The 16,779-nt window shown below is 36.5% G+C and overlaps 1 protein-coding gene across 1 annotated transcript in view; it reads right to left on the bottom strand.

Moving 5' to 3' along the window:
• mtTFB1 (mitochondrial transcription factor B1) overlaps positions 1-16,772 on the bottom strand; it is a 59,285-nt gene extending 42,513 nt beyond the window's left edge. Inside the window, exons 1-3 of the mRNA XM_081746214.1 lie at positions 16,485-16,772; positions 11,268-11,464; positions 2,049-2,206 (exon numbers count right to left, since the gene is read on the bottom strand). Coding sequence (XP_081602340.1) covers positions 2,049-2,206; positions 11,268-11,464; positions 16,485-16,772 — 643 coding nt within the window. The remainder of the gene's footprint in view (positions 1-2,048; positions 2,207-11,267; positions 11,465-16,484) is intronic.
• Positions 16,773-16,779: the final 7 nt, after the last annotated feature.

The raw sequence follows: 16,779 nt of genomic DNA, 5'->3' as shown, positions 1-16,779 counted from the left end.
ATGTCCTCATATTAATAAAAGGTTTCGAAATATTGTATCATTAAGTACTTCAATCAATGTTGCTTTTTTAAACACTTGGTAATAAGTCTTATTATATTTAAAAGAAGAAAAACACATCTGCAAACTTTTTCCCGATTGCAAAGGCTGGCTTGGAGGTTCGAACCTGGCTTACTTTTTCCCGAAGATACCCGAAGCTGGACTTAGAAAATTTTTGCCTCAAAACACCAATAAAGAATGCGCTCAACCTTTTTGAGACAAGGTGTACCATTAACATAAATAGTGGAAAATATATTTACTCTTTATTGTATCTTTTAGAGTTTACATATTTTTCAAAAATTTTGAGTAGGTCCGTGCTTACCCGCTAAAGCTGCCACTGAGAACTCTAACTCCTTGTTCGGATCACCCCCTGAAATCATCACTTATTCACGCTGTTGACTTTTCAATATTAAAAATTGGTTGTATTGCTCTGGTTTCACTTACAATACTTACAAGTCGATATTATACTCCACAGATGACAGCACTCATGCCTGCCTACCCGTATGTATTCAATTCATATCATGATACTCTTTAGAGAAGCAAAAATGAGTGATTTATGCTCTTGCTTCAATTCTTTATAGTTTCCGTAACATGGTTAATGCAACTTCCTGATGTCCAAGCAGCGATGATAGGTTTTCCCTGATAGAAGCATAAAATAATGTGAAATATCCCTACTACCATATATACACGCTTAAAGGGCTGTTCCAATTAAATCGAGATGTCTAATACCCTTATTGACTACATTTAGTTTGCCTGTCACCGTTATCTTCTACCAACGTTAGCTTTTATTGCCTTTCCCTTGCTCTTTGTAAGTAGTTTACTGAGAATTCGAGAAGCAAATTGTGACGTCATGGATCATTCGGTTGGCAATTACTGGCGTACGGTATACACAGTGGCGTATTTAGGGGACTATCAAGCTCAAACCCCTCCTCGAAATAAATTTGTTAGTTTTTCGCATTCCACGTACAACAATAATCCTTCTTACCATTTATGACAATTTCATTGACTTTCCATTTTCATATGCTCTTTGTTTAGAAATAATAGTGTATTGGTCAAATTTCATTCCATGTACGAACTGCGTTCTTTTTATTTCTTTCTTTCGTCCATTCTACTCTTCTGTTTCTTTTTCTTAATTGTTACTTTCTTTCGTTTCTCCTATCGTACTTGAAATGCTCTAGCATTCTAAACTCGTAAATAATAATAATAATAATAATAATAATAATAATAATAATAATAATAATAATAATAATAATACAACTAGTCAGTGATTAGAAATGTAGCAAGTAAACATGACTTTAGTATCTAACCAGATCAAAGATACGTATGACTCGTGGATTTGTTTGCCATTTATAAATGTTCAAGAAATTAAAAAAAAAAAAATGGTCACAGGCTTCTCTTTTATCACGCCCATTTTAATCCAATTAAACACTGTTTACAGGTGAAATTAAACTCTACGATGAAATAATAAAGGTATAAAGAGAAATGTTAATTTATGTATTACATATGAAATGCAAAATGTATGTTAAAGTTGTTTGTAGCCGTAGTGATTGTATGCTTATTATTTTAATCCCGGTACGATAAACGAAGATGGTCGGTTTAATGTCTTGTACATACGATCATTGCTGAACAACGCACAGATATAAGTAAAAGTAATCTGAGTGATGAGTTACACCGTACATTGTTATTTCGTCTTGGAGTTTATCTAGATCTACTCGGAGTTTTTGATGTTATTAGAAATATCTTATTTCCGTAGGCCTCCTTTGCGAATGTTCCATGTCTGCGTTTCTACGATCTAGCGAAATCCGTAACCTAAAACTTCAAAAGTTCATGCAGACCCACTGGTACCGTATGCCGGCTGAAATTGTAGAGAAGAAGTTTCCAGAGCTCCTACAAAGAAGTGTGACTCACAAGACCATTAACTTTTCGCCTTTTTAGATATACCCATCAACAACACATTACACAGTACTGTGTAAAGAGAACATTTTATAATAAAAGAACTCTCCTATACTTACCAGGAATTGTAAATTTATGATCAACTTTACACCAGTTTTGACACATTACAGAAAGCCTGCATCTTTGGTTCCAACCAATGGGTGCTACCATTCGTTCTGCCACTTCCTTCTGAAACGTCAATGTTAATTGGACTCTTCCATAAGACCATGCATTCTTTCTGAAAGTTGATACTTTATATAGTTTCTAATTATTTTCATATTTTAAAGTATGACCAAATATATGAACGAGAGACTTATTCAAAAAATAACAACAAATATGTTCGTGCAGAGAAAACTTTGTCGTAGACCTACAACCGGTTGTAAAGGTTAGGTTGGATGGTTATGGTTGTTATTATTATTATTATTATTAACAACAACAACAACTACTACTACTACTACTACTACCACTACTACTACTACTACTACTAATAATAATAATATCATCACTATAAATAGAAATCTGTAAAAAGTGTGGTTCTAATCACGAAGATACAACTTGTAACAATGATCCCAAATGAAGCGGACTGATGTGAGGAAAGGTGTAAGTAGAAGCGCATAATGCAATTTACGACAATGGCACATAAAACCACAAAAGTTATGAGACGCGCTAGAAAACAAATGAGAAAAATGAAAATCAAAATAGGAGACCACCTGATGGAAGAAGTGCAGGAATTCTGTTACTTTTGGGGAGTAAAATAACGAGCGATAACAAGTACAAACAAGATGTAAGATCCAGAATAGCCCAGGAAAAGAAACATTTGAAGAAAAACAAAAGTTTCTAACCTGCAGCATCAGCATAGAACTAAAGAAAAGGCTGGTTAAAGAATGTGTAGTGTGTGCACTGTATGGATCAGAGACTAGGAAAAGAGGATAAACGACGAATGGAAGCCTTTGAAATGAGGTGCTATAGAAAAATGATGAAAATTAGAGGGATGGACAACGTATCAAATAAGAGAGTATTGGGAAAAAAATGAAATGAAATCTTTCAGTGTAACGTCCTACGATTGTGCCTTTTAGGCTAAGGAAACGGATGATTAAGGCACCTGAATGGTTATCGAAGAATTGATGGAATAAAAATGTGGAAGATGGGAGTACCCCGAAAAAAAAAAAACTACGTCATGATGTTGTTCACCACAAACTTACCTGGCGGGGGATCACACCAGGGATCTCACGCACCAGAAGCAAAATGCTCTACCACTGAGCCACCGTGCCTCCCAAGAGAGAATTGGAAATAGTAGAATTAAAAAGAAGTATATTTAACAAAATTTCAAAAAGACAAGTTGAGATGAGTTGAGTTGATTTTAAGTTTAGCGTCCCTTTCAGCAGCAAGGCTATATGAGACGTGGACCTACTGATTAACGTGGAATTCAAACCACATGTGCTCCCGCCGGGAAGCCGGATTTCCCACGCTAGAGGCGCGTACGCTAACCACTTAGCCTCGAAAGAACTCTTAGAAAAGACAAGATAGGATGATTGGTCACATTATGGGACATGGAGGAATCGTGCTAGCAGCTATGGAGGAAATTGCAGAAGGAGAAATATTTAGAGGAAGGCCACAGTTGAAATATACGAACCAAATAATACACGATATGTAGGGGAAGAAAAGCTACAAAGAAAAGTAAAAGTCTGGCTCAGGGTAGTGAAGGGTGGAAAGCTGCGTCAAACTAATCGAGATGATGATGATGATGATGTCAGTGTGAGGTCTATGATTTAATCAAGCGAATAGTATTGTAGGTAGACTTAAAAAACACAGCTCTCTCTCTCTCACAAATAACATAGGGTTCATTCCTAGTACAAAAGGAAATCTTTTTTCACAATTAAACCTAATTACAGACAGAATATTAATGCACAACTAAGGAAAAATGAGTTTCAAAATCTGAAAAACATCCCCAGGGAAAAAGAGGCGGCGGCTAGGTCATGAAGATGGAACTTTGGGATTCAACTATCTCCTCAAGAATATCAATCAATCCCAGTAAATAATACTGAAAAGATGTATCACTCAAATGTTAAAGAGTTATAGCTCATTTCAATTTGGAACATTTCAGTATAATCTTTTCTTTTCTTTTTCTTTTTTTAATTAGATAGTAGATTGAATGCAGACAAAACAACAAAAATTAGTTTTCTTTTCTTACTAGAACAAAATGATAATTCAACTAACAATAAAAATTCTTCACAAGAACGTTTCTCTTCCTACAAAGGAGAAAATAGTCAGTTTAATACTTTAGCTAATGTACCAGGTGCAACAAAATGCATATATAACTCTCAACAATCATCTAAACACACAGAAGCACTTAAAAAAATATTTGTGTTATGTATAGTCCAATATATTGTAAATATTTGGCTTATACATAACACAAAACTTACACATGTCCTTCTAGTTCGACGTTCTTATTCATTGTATCACACCTATAATAAATTAAAAAAGTCTTTAGTTCCTGTGATTCGTTGCTATAAAAACCGTTTAATAATAACAATCAACATACATGCTTAGAATAAACAACAGATAAATCAATATTAATCGGAATATTTTAGCTACCTTTTATATTCTTCTTCTTCTTTCCTGGCTTATGCGATATTTAAAAGCATTTTCACCCTAAAGACGGATACACACGAACATTAAACGAACGTTCTCGTTGCAAGGTTTAACCCCTACCGGAAACACGTGTGGTTCATATTGCATCTGGGATTGTATCATGGCTTAATAGTTAAGTGTTTCCGTCTTTAGTGGGAGATAAAAATTTGACCGACTGGAAGTGTACGTATTTTGGATTTCTTTTTACGTCAATGTTTCATATAGTCTTAGTGGTGGATGTTAAAATCCTTGACCAAACTATTTATATCAGGTCTCACGTTCAGCTGCTTACGTTCTTCATGTTGAGCTATGACGTGGTCATGTAAGGCTAGCAGCATACTGACCACACAATCCGATGCTCAGTAAGATAGGAAACTGTGAACCAGGGGCGTGTAGTGCATATTACCGCTGTTACCGGCGGTAACGGTAAAAATATGACAGTTTTCCGTTGTTTTTATTAGTCTTTAAATTTCATCATCAACACGCGAAGATGTTTACATATTCGTTTTCTTTCTTTCTTTTTTTTAAAAAAAAAAAAGTTCGGACGCCCTATGCCGCATTTACGATGTGAATGAACATAACATGCTAGCGCCAAACAGGAACATACTGTTGTTGATACCGCAGATTTCAGAGGTAACGAGAACCCCGATAGCGGTCAGTCACTCCAGTAGCACCTTTCAGCGTGCCAGCCAGAAGCATCCTTGGCGCTCGTATTTGGACTTGCGGAATGGCCCTTTATGTTACCGTTCGGCTGAGTGGATCAGGAAAAAATAGGAACGTTCCCTGTCAACACAAGGAGAATCTAGAATATCATTAGCATGGTTATTCTACTCGCTCTCCTCTCGCCTTGCTACAGAGGATCGAGCTGAGCTGACATGGAAACTTAGCTGTAATTTCCGATTTCGTAAGGTTATTTCATTGTCTTGACACTACCGTATACAATTTCAAATAAAAATAGCAGGTTTTTCATAGTAATAGAATTAAACATCTACTGTGAGACTATGTTCCGAAATGCATTTATTATTTATATGTTAATATATCGTTTTCGCATGACTGTATGTTAATACTTTTTCTTTAAATTTGAATAATATACCAACAGAGAACAAGAATATATTAAATATGATATTCTAACAAACAAATTTATTATACAGTAGGTTTGCTTTGATTCAATAGTTTCTTATTGACTGTTAATTTGATCTATAGGAATTTATTATTATTATTATTATTATTATTATTATTATTATTATTATTATTATTATTATTGAGATTTTATTTTTGTTTAAATGGTAGAAAAAATTAGATGGCAGTTGTTTCGCACCTGAAATAACAAAGAGTCAATCTCTGTTGTTTGTCATTAAATGTACAGGAATGCCCATCGATGAAACACATTGTGCTATATGTGAACTGTTTCAAGAGCAAGTGGGGAATAGTAATGATAATTAGGGAGAAGTAAAGATGTTTCCCCGTGCTCCTTCTAATTCGAATACTTATTATTATTTAGGATTTATGCTAATCAAGTTGAAAATATTTTGTTTTTAATTTAGTATAGAATACTTTCGATTCAGCAAATTTCCAGCTCTAGCCTCTAGCCTAGTAGTTGAATTTACACTTTGATGCAGTTTGATGTGTTGAAAAAGAAGTGTACAATCGTTTTCACCATATCGTAGTTTGACTGTCTCAAGTTGTGTTTGAGCGTCTGATTAATTTTCAATACGGAAAACTTGTTGCTCAAACGTACGATGGAGCTTCAGTTATGGTTGGTGAGGTAGGAAGCTGCAGCCTCTTGTTAAACAGAGATATAAAGAAGACTAAATTTTTCACTGTTATGCCCATACACTTAATTTAGTTTTTCCGTTGACTATACAAAAGGGTGTAAGTTTTTTTTTAAACTATGTTGTGATTTGCTTCTTTTTTCTCAAAGTCTTCAAAAAGAACAGATGATTTGGACTATGTAGTCAACAAAAGTATCCCAATAGCCTCAAACACAAGGTGGAACTATAACACATGGGCTGAAAAGTCCCGGGCCTAACACATAGATGGCGCTAGTTGTATTGCAGTCACCTTGTTTTCAGTGAATACGAACCTTCACAAGACAGCTGTGAGAATTTCATGATATTCTATTCATTCGTCTGTGAGTTATTGTGCTAAGAGTGACCCTACTTGTGTTAGTTTCAAAACAATGGATCAAAAACAATTTCGTGTTTTAATTTTACACTGCTTCTTGATGGGAAAAAATACCGTTCAAGCGAAGCAATGGCTTGAAAAGTGTTATGGGGACTCCGCTCCATCAGAAACAACAATAAAACGTTGGTTTGCTGACTTCAAACGTGGTCGTAGAGACACCGATGATGCAGAACGCAGTGGACGTCCAAATGAGGCAGTAACATCAGAAAACATAAAAAAAATCCACAAACTTGTTTTGAATGATCGAAAAGTGAAGGTGCGTGAGTTAGCTGACATCGTAAAGATATCAAAAGAACGTGTTGGCTTTATATTGCATGAGCATTTGACTATGAGAAAGCTCTGTTCAAAGTGGGTGCCGCGTTTGCTCACTGTTGACCAAAAACAAGAACGTGTTGATGCTTCTGAGCAGTGTTTGGCCATGTTTAAACGTAACAAACCGGAATTTTTGCGTCGATATGTGACAATCGATGAAACATGGATCCATCACTTCACTCCGGAATCAAAACGATCGGCATCTGAGTGGACAGCAACTGGTGAACCGCGTCCAAAGCGCCCGAAGCACAACAATCGGCTGGCAAGGTTATGGCCTCGGTATTTTGGGATGTGCGTGGTGTAATCTTCATCGACTATCTTGAGAAAGGACATACCATTAACAGTGACTATTATATAGCGTTATTGGAGCGTTTGAAGGCCGAAATTGCAAAGAAACGACCGCATATGGCAAAGAAAAAACTTTTGTATCATCAAGACAACGCACCGTGTCACAAGTCAATCAAAACAATGGCAAAACTACATGAATTGAACTTCGAATTGCTCCCACATCCACCGTATTCGCCAGATTTGGCTCCCAGCGACTACTGGCTGTTCGCAGACCTGAAAAAAAATGCTCGCCGGTAAGAAATTTCGCACGAATGAAGAGGTTATCGCTGCAACTGAGGCCTATTTTGAGGCAAAAGATAAATCGTTCTACAAAAGTGGTATTGAAATGTTAGAGCGGCGCTGGACTGATTGCGTTGCTCTTCATGGAGATTACGTTGATGAATAAAGCTAATTTTGAACCAAAAAAACGGTGTTTTCTTTGTTAGGCCCGGGACTTTTCAGCCCATGTGTTAGAAGAAGGATAAATGATGTGATGTATAGCTTTAAACATGAACTGTTAGGACTCTCTAAATCTATGACGAAAACATCGACGAATGGGATTCTCAAACCAGAGTTTGTGCAGCAAAATACTATCAAACCCTTCAAAATTTTGACTTCAATTTTTTATTTGAACTGTTTTATTCTATAGGATCAAGAAAATAATTCTTATTCAATATCTTACAAAAGAAAATTCATGGTGTAAGTTACTGGAGAAAGAAAACAGATTAACAATATCTAAGATCATTGAGAGACAGTTTCGATTATATTTAGTAAAAAAAAAAAAAAAAAAAAAAAAAAAAAAAAAAAAAAAAAAAAATGGAAGAACCTGAAGAGCCACACCTTTCAGAAAGATCAATGCAATTGAAGTGGGATTTGCCCCCCCCCCCTAAAAATCGTTGCCAATGTCTATATTTTAAAATGATTGATACGCTGGGGAAAAAATTACTAGATTTTCTGATATTGAAAAACTGGAGATACGTACTTGTAATATCAACAACCGGTAACAATCATCAAAGTGTCACGACACGCCACTGCTGTGAACTATATAACAAAGCCTTCTCCAACACTGTGATTGAGACACACGGTCAACGCGCTCAGATCTCTGCCTAGCCTTGACTATCCTGTTCTCTGGTCAATATATCGCTAGCCTAATACAGCTTTCTTGGAGGTGTGATACTGTGGTGGGAAACGGACTCTACTGTTAGAATTGATCTTTCATCATGATCTGTGCATCAACCAATTATACCCGGTTCCAGGGTTGGCTGGTTTAAACCAAGGTGGTTTAAACCATGGTTTAAACCAGCTGTTATTTTCAAAAAAACCAACTGGTTTAAACCAAAAAAAAAAACAAAAAATGTTCGCAAAAATGTAAGTGTTTGTAAAATCTTGATGAACACACATTTGTGGGTTATCACGTTTCACTACCGTATATTATTCGTATTATATTCAGACCTAAATTCCCCATTCATTACTCAAAAAGATTATACTACAAAAGCAACTTTTTTTTAAAGTTTATAAATGATTATTTTGTGATTTTTTTGTAGTTGTTATTATTGTTATGTAATTGCAATCGAAGAAAAATTCTAAATATTGTTTCGTTTCAATGTTTACTATTGATAAAATATATCGAAAATGCCGTACTTTGTGTGTGGGGGGGGGTCATACAGACCCCACGAAAGGCATTTAGTGAAATAAGTATCTTTGGTATCTATTTATGTATAAATGAGTCTGAGCCAAAGTGGACTCAAATAATTCGTATCTTTATTCACTTTTCTTATTGATATGCAGATTAAGTCGGTGTATTTCTTTAATTTAGACCAATAAAAGTCGTTGTTAACTAACTTGAACTAAATTAGTTCTTCTGTACTCCGTAGTACTTTGAAATTGTTCATATGTAATTCTGTGTAATGGTTTCACTTGTGCAACTGTTTATCTTTTTGTCCTTCTGAAATGGCTCTTGATAGTTATATTAAGAAGCATGTAAAGATCAGTACAACGTATTTTTATCAGGATTCCTTCGTGAGTGATTCGGCAGACGTATCGCATTTGTGGCCAATTAGTCCTGGTTCCGAGTTCAAATGGAGGACAATTTCTCTCGGATGTAACTCGAGAAGCGGTTTTTATTCCGCTTTAAGCTTATGTGACCTCTTCCAGCATAACCCAGTTGTTGCATAATAACATCAAGGCGAAACAAACTTATTTCTATCCATATATGATATGAATATATAGAGCAAATTATTTAAACCATAAAAACCTGGTTTAAACCAAAAAAAAAAAAACCTGGTTTAAACCAGAAAACCCGTTTTTTTGTTTTTTTTTTTTAAATAAAAACCATGGTTTTTGCCAACCCTGCCCGGTTCAAGCCCGTCATGGCTCAGAGCCCACGCTATAAGTACGTCATATCCTTCATAACCTTGGTGTTCATTAACGACGCAATACCCAACAACTCAAAGTTTCTTTTTTCACATACCTCGATATTGTAAAAAATATGCTAGACAACTAGTGAGCTATATCTTAACGTATTATTTTCACTTTACCATTTGGTGAGCAGCATATAGAATTGAAAGGGCATATGGGGAGAATGCCATGAATGAATGTACCGCCAGGCATTGGTTCCAGAAATTCAGTTCAGGAGATGTGAGTCTTTCGGATGAACTCCCAGTAGACGACCATATGTGTTGGATGACGAGGCTCTGAAAGCACCAATCGTGGAGCATAGGGTGTTGATGAACTTATAAAAAGGTTCCAGGTTTCCGCTAAAACAGTCAGACTGCACACGCATGGGATGATAAAGTCATACAAGTTAAACAAGTGGGTACTCCACACATTGTTGGCAGCCAACAAGGAACACGAGTGATAGCCTGTTCTTGCTCACTCGGCACCTGACCACATCCATCGCTTGCTCACTGGGATGAAAAGTGGGTCCTCTATGACATTCTCAAGCGTACCAGATTTGGTTATCGCCACGTGACCCTGTTCCTCACACCTCAAAACCGCCTCTGTACTCACGAAAGGTTATGCTCTCTGTGTGGTGAAATTATCCGCAAGTGGTGTATTCGAGCTCATTCCACCTGGTTAAACTATCACTGCTCACCTCTACCCTCAACAGTTGCAGAGGGCGCACCGTGCATTGCGGCAGAAGGAGTCGGCATTGGTGAATCGCGAGGGAGTGCTGTTCTGCACGACAATACCAAGCCACATGTGGTAGGGGACCCGTGAAATCCTTCAGCAACTTGGATGGGAAACACTGCGCCATGCACTATATTCACCGGATCTTGCGCAAACAGATTTCAACGTGTTTCATTCCTTCGATAACCACCTTCGTGGGAGATCCTTCGCAAATGAGGGAGACCTGCGGAACGCAGTCACGGACTTCTCTGCATCCACGACAGCCGAGTTTTATCACCAGGGTATTATGCAACTGCAGGAACGTTGGTACAAGGTGTTGGATGTTGACAAAGATTACTTCGAAACCTGAAGGTATGTACCGCTCACTGTATTGCTTTGTTTATTACTGCTGTAGAACGGCAAGAACTTTTTTGGTTACCTTGTACAATGGTTACCTTGTGTTTTCACTTTTAGTGAGGTTCTATCCAAAGCCCATCTGGTGCGAGCTGGGATCAAACCTGGGATGCCATACCTAGACTCATGAAACACAATAAGCAGAATACGCAGAACAGAACAGAATCAAAAAAGATGCACATTCAGTAAAACGTTGCGCTAGATGGCGAGGATAACGAAAAATTGTCCCACGTATGGTTTTTAAGTTGTCCTGGCCAGCAGTGTATTTATAAACTGGTCATCAGTGCTCAAAATATACAAATAATAACAGTAACACACCATACCTTTCTGATATTGCTTCAAGCCATCTGATAATAAGTGGAGTGGACACATTAAAAGGTAAATTTCCAATAATATGAATATTCGGAGGATGACTCTCCCAAGGCACTCGACTATCTTCTGCAAACATTTTTTCCATGTTAAACGACATAACGTCGCCTATTATAATTTTCATGCGTCCATTTGCTGCATCGGACACCAACTGAAAAATTAATAGATAAATAAAATTAATTAATTAAAAACAGTCTAATGAATACAATGCAAAAACAATTCTAAACATATCATCGTACTTTAGTTTATTAGAAACATCTTTCGACTGTTTATTCATGATCCCATCTAGACTTGAATTTTATAAGGGAAAGAACTATCAACTAATACGTCTAAAGGTGAGAGCTGTTTTAAAATTTAAAGGCTAAGCTAGTATAAAATCAGATATAAAACACTAGATGCACGAACGTGTTATCTATATAAAGGGTTTCTACTGATCTGGAGAAATCTATTTCCCTGACTTTCCCTGACCTTTGACAGGAAATTCACTGACTTTCATGACAGGTATCGGATGATGTTCACATATAAATAAGAAATAAATAACGGTGAATATTTATATATTAGAACATTTGTATATTAGAACATTTACTATATAAAGACAAATAGTAATCAATTGCTCATACGTACATCCTACTTACCTCCCATAAAAATCTGAGCAACGTCCCATATAATGGCTAAGCTGAAATTGGTGTATAATTCATGTTAGAAAAAATACATTTTATAAAATTTCCCCTAATTTCCAGTCTTTTTCCCCTGATCTTCCCTGACCTGCACCATTTCCCCTGAATTCTCCTTGACTACCCTGACAAGTAAGAACCCTGATACAAGCATGCTCGTATGCCATCCTGCAGCTCGTATGCCGAATTCATCACATCTACAGTTTTGGAAAGCCTTTCAAGTATTCTTCTTACTTTTCACTCTTGTCGTATACTGTTCAGTGCACTAAAGCATGCGTTTCTTTAAAATATTCCTATTCCTGTATATCTATAGCTATCTATCTATGGCTTGTTTCTAACAATTTTGGTTTGAATATCATCTCCGTCTACGAACTTCAACTTCTAACTTTTAACTCTCTACATCAGGCATGTCAAAATATGCGACCCTGGAACCCGTGCTTTGCGGCCCGCCGTCCTATTTGGCTGCTTCAAGTTTTTCCTGTATCAAAATTGCCCAGTGATCCGTATTTAGTTTTTACTTTCTGGAAGAAAAAGATTCTTCCTAACTTTTTTATGAAGAAAAAAAATACTTTTTAAAAACATTTTCTTGGCGACAATGAGTGAACTGATTGCTTGCGGCACTTCTGTGATTACTTCTCCACTTAGTCTCCCCTCTTAAAGAACGAAAATAAATTCGAGGACAAGGATTGGACTGGGTCGTCACAACCTTGTCCAATTTCCACCCCTGCAGGGCGTTGTGAATTGTTGTCTGTACCGTCAGTGACTTGTGCACCCAAGTTTCTACTTTCAGTCTCAACTTTTAACATAGCCGAGATCAGTGTCTTTTCACACAATGCGGAGTTTGTATGAATTGTAGTGATCGTGTGTAAGTCTACCTCGCTGCGCTAGCCATTAGCTTACCTAAGCAAACAGTTTTCCTGTGTTTTACAGTAAATTTCTAAGGAATATGTCATTATCAAAACTTTCAACCACAACCCCCCCTCCACACACACACCAAAAAAAAAAAAAAAAAGTGAGCGCAGTGTTTTTCAAGAAAAATGGGAAATCCTTTATTTCTATTGCGAAATTAAGGGTAAAACTATTTGTTTGATCTGTAGACAAACTATAATCGCGCCAAAAGAATACAATATAAGGTGTCCATCCAATATGACCAAATACATCTTGCAAAATAGGACCAATATAAAGAGAAGTCAAGAGAAGATAAATTGTGCGATTTTAAGGCTGTTCTCGGCAAGTCGGGACAATGATGCCGTTTCAAAGCAAGCTATATCATTGCATTGCGGAACTTATAGCAAAGAATCCTAAATGTTTTAGTGAAAGTGAATTTGTAAAAACCGCTGAAATTTTATGTTCTGATAAAGTTTAAACTTTCAAAAAAAAAAACATTTCCTTGTCGTAAAAATTACTGTTGCGGAGAGGGTTGATGATATTACTACTAATTTAAGTGAGCAGTTGTTGACAGAAGTTAAAAGTTTCACGTCATATTCTATTGCAGTCGATAAAAGTACATATGTTTGTGGTGTGGCACAATTAAATTCGCTTATTTGGACATATGATAATGAGTTAAATATAACTGAGGAATTACTGGTCATAGTTTCTCTTAAAAATACAACAACCGATGGGGACATCTTTCGTGAAGTAATTAGTCTCTTGCAAAATACAATCTTGCTTGTGAATTTGAGAGTCTACCATACTATGCAGAGGTTCGTTGGCTTTTATGTTACAGTATTTAAAGCGGGTTTGGCCTCTTAAGGAAGAAATCAAAATGTTCTTGGAAATGAAAGGCTAATCACCTGACAAACTTTATGATGATACTTGGGTACAGGATTTGGCCTTTATGGTGCACGTAACAGAGCATTGAAACGACTTAAATTTGATGTTACAAGGGAAAAACCAGGTTGTAATTTTCTTGTATGACAAAATTAAGGCATTTATATTAAACTCAGGTTTTGGGAAGGGCAGAATATCAGTGGCGGTTTAATTCATTTTCCTACCTGCCAGGATATCAAGAAGTCTCACAGTGATTATGATTTCACCCATTATGGTTCTCACATAAAGGAATTAATCAATGACTTTCAGAATAGGTTTCACGATTTCGAATCGTGTGAGAGTGATTTCTCTTTGTTTAGTGTTACATTATCTTTTGACGTTCAAAAGGCAGATAACAACATCCCAATAGAACTGATTGAAGTTCAAATGAAATGAAATGAAATCTTTGAGGTTTACGTCCCACAGTTATGCCGGTTAGGCTAAAGGAGACGGTGATTATGAGAAATGAATGAAATGGTGGAATGAAGAAAGTGGGAGGAAACGGGAGAACCCCGAGGAAACCCACGAGCACGATGTTTGTCCACCACAAAGTCCATACGGCACGAGCTGGGATCGAACCAGGGACCTCAAGCACCGGAGGTGAACACTCTAATACTGAGCCACCGCGACCCCTGATTGAAGTTCAGTGCAATTCTGTGTTGATAGACAAATATAATGAAATAGGAATCCCTAAGTTCTTTTGTTATTTGCCAAATCAATACCCTGCAATGCGACAATTTGTTGCGAGAATACTAGCCATCTACCTCTGTGAGCAATTATTTTTCTTTTATGAACACGAACAAAACTCCTCATACATCAAGACTTACAGCAGAGCATTTGTCTTCCATCCTGAAAATAGTATCTTTACAGAATCAAGTAGCTGACATTGAAATTCTTGTTTCCCGAAAACGATGCCAATTCTCAACGAAAAACCAGTAATGTAAGTGTAATTCAATAATGTTTCATTGGCTATTTAGTATTTTTTTTTCTTGTTTTATGCCTGTGTGTAATTTTTTCATCCCTATTCGAATATTTTTTTAATGATTTAATGAATAAAAAATTACGTGGCACGTACGACTTAACTGTTGACAGACAGCATAATTATTACATTTGTCAAAATGTATATTAGTTTGATAAAAAGTACCAATAAGATGTTAACTATTTAAGAATTTATCAATATTAAATTTCGTTACATCAAAATATAATGTATCATTTTGCTCTGAGAAGTGGCCCGTCGTTGATTTGGCCCAATGTATAACTTGAGTTTGACATACCTGCTCTACACCCTACCCAAAATTGATGAGAATCCATCAAGTAGTTCTTGAGATTTTCTGTTTCCTGGATGGACATACTGACAACAGGGTAAATATATAACGGATTTATGAAACAGTACCATATGGAAAGCTGTTAGAAAGCACTTTGGAATTTCACATTTTGGTGTTTAGAAATTTTCTTCCGATGTACCGTTAATTGTAAATTTGTCAACAGCAAGGATGTACTCATTACCTTCAATTCTTATATTGTATTTCGAAATTAACGGCAGATCGGAAGAAAATTTCGGAATTAACAGTACATCGATAACATCAAAATGTAAAACTCCATACTACTGTACTGCTTTCTATACAATGCTGTTTTTTTTTTTTTTTTAACAGTCTTAATAAACTTCAGCCGCGGCGGCTCAGTGGTATAGCGTTCATCTCTGGTGCCTGGGTTCTTGGTTTGATCCCAGTTCGCGCCAAGTGAGCTTTCTGGTGGAGAAACACCGTGTGCGTGGGTTTTCTCGGGGTTCTCCCGTTTCCTCTCACTTTCTTCATTCCACCATATCATTCATTTGTCATCATCACTGTCTCCTTTAGCCTATCCGGCATAACCGTGTGACGTGAAACTTAAAGATGAAAAGTGAAAGCAACTGCAAAACTTCACGTCACAAAAGCCAAAGGACTATGATCAATGCAAAGTTAGTCACTAAAAAACAGTGAACAAACAGTGACTAGTTTGCCGTCATCAAACCTGGTTCATATGCGACAATATTTTGTGATAAGTTCTGCAGTTGCTTTCAGTAAGTATCTTTAAATCCCTTCACCTTTCCATATGATCTTTACTTCTTATTTTTTTAAACCATTTTCAGACTCATGGAAGCTGGTAATGAGGATCGTGATAAATTGATGCGGTGAGTACTAAGTTTTCTCTTTTGTTTTCTACTGTTTTGTTACTTATTTTCTTTTTACAAAGATTTTATAGCTAAGGTTGGGTTTTTACAAAAGGTAAGGAATCATTACCACGTTTTGGTAGAGTAGCGGGAGAAGTATTGAAACAAGAATTTTCGGGTAAAAATGGATTAAAAAATTACGATCTCGGCCAATAATTAGTTTTCGGACCAGAAGCCACAAAACTTTTGAACGGCCCCTAAATCGAGTTTTCGTATTTTCTACGGAATAAACACAACATTCTGAGTTAAGTGACAGTTTGGGTTTGGGTACACTACTATATATGTAGTTCTGCAGATATAAGGCCTACAAGAAAATTTTTAATTGAATGAAATATATTGGATCTTTTGATCCCGAAAAGGACTTGTTATGATATTGTTACTTCTAGGACGGAAGGTAAGGAATCTAGGATTTTCCTTCCCTAGATATTAATGCATATTACTTACTTCACACTTATATTTTGGAAGAGAAATCAGCTTACCTCTAGTGACGGGATAAATCTCCGATCCTTTTCAATGACAACTAGATGACTTACATCTCGCTTCAAAATAGAGCGTGTAATACCTCCAGGTCCTGGCCCTACTTCACAAACTTGGCCTCCATGTATCTTCCCAGCTGCTTTTACTATTTTATCAATTAAACGTTCCTCCATTAAAAAATTCTGCGACAACTGCTTTATCGCTCGTAACTTATATAGTCGAACAATATCACGGATTGTAGGCATCGGGGGAAGACGCATAACACTCCTACGCACCTGTGTTATGCTCATTGTGAAT

This window comes from Thermobia domestica, chromosome 18, assembly GCF_964235325.1.
Source record: "Thermobia domestica chromosome 18, izTheDome1.hap1.1, whole genome shotgun sequence".
Taxonomy (NCBI): Eukaryota; Metazoa; Arthropoda; class Insecta; order Zygentoma; family Lepismatidae; genus Thermobia; species Thermobia domestica.
This window is presented reverse-complemented; position numbering and strand designations above follow the sequence as displayed.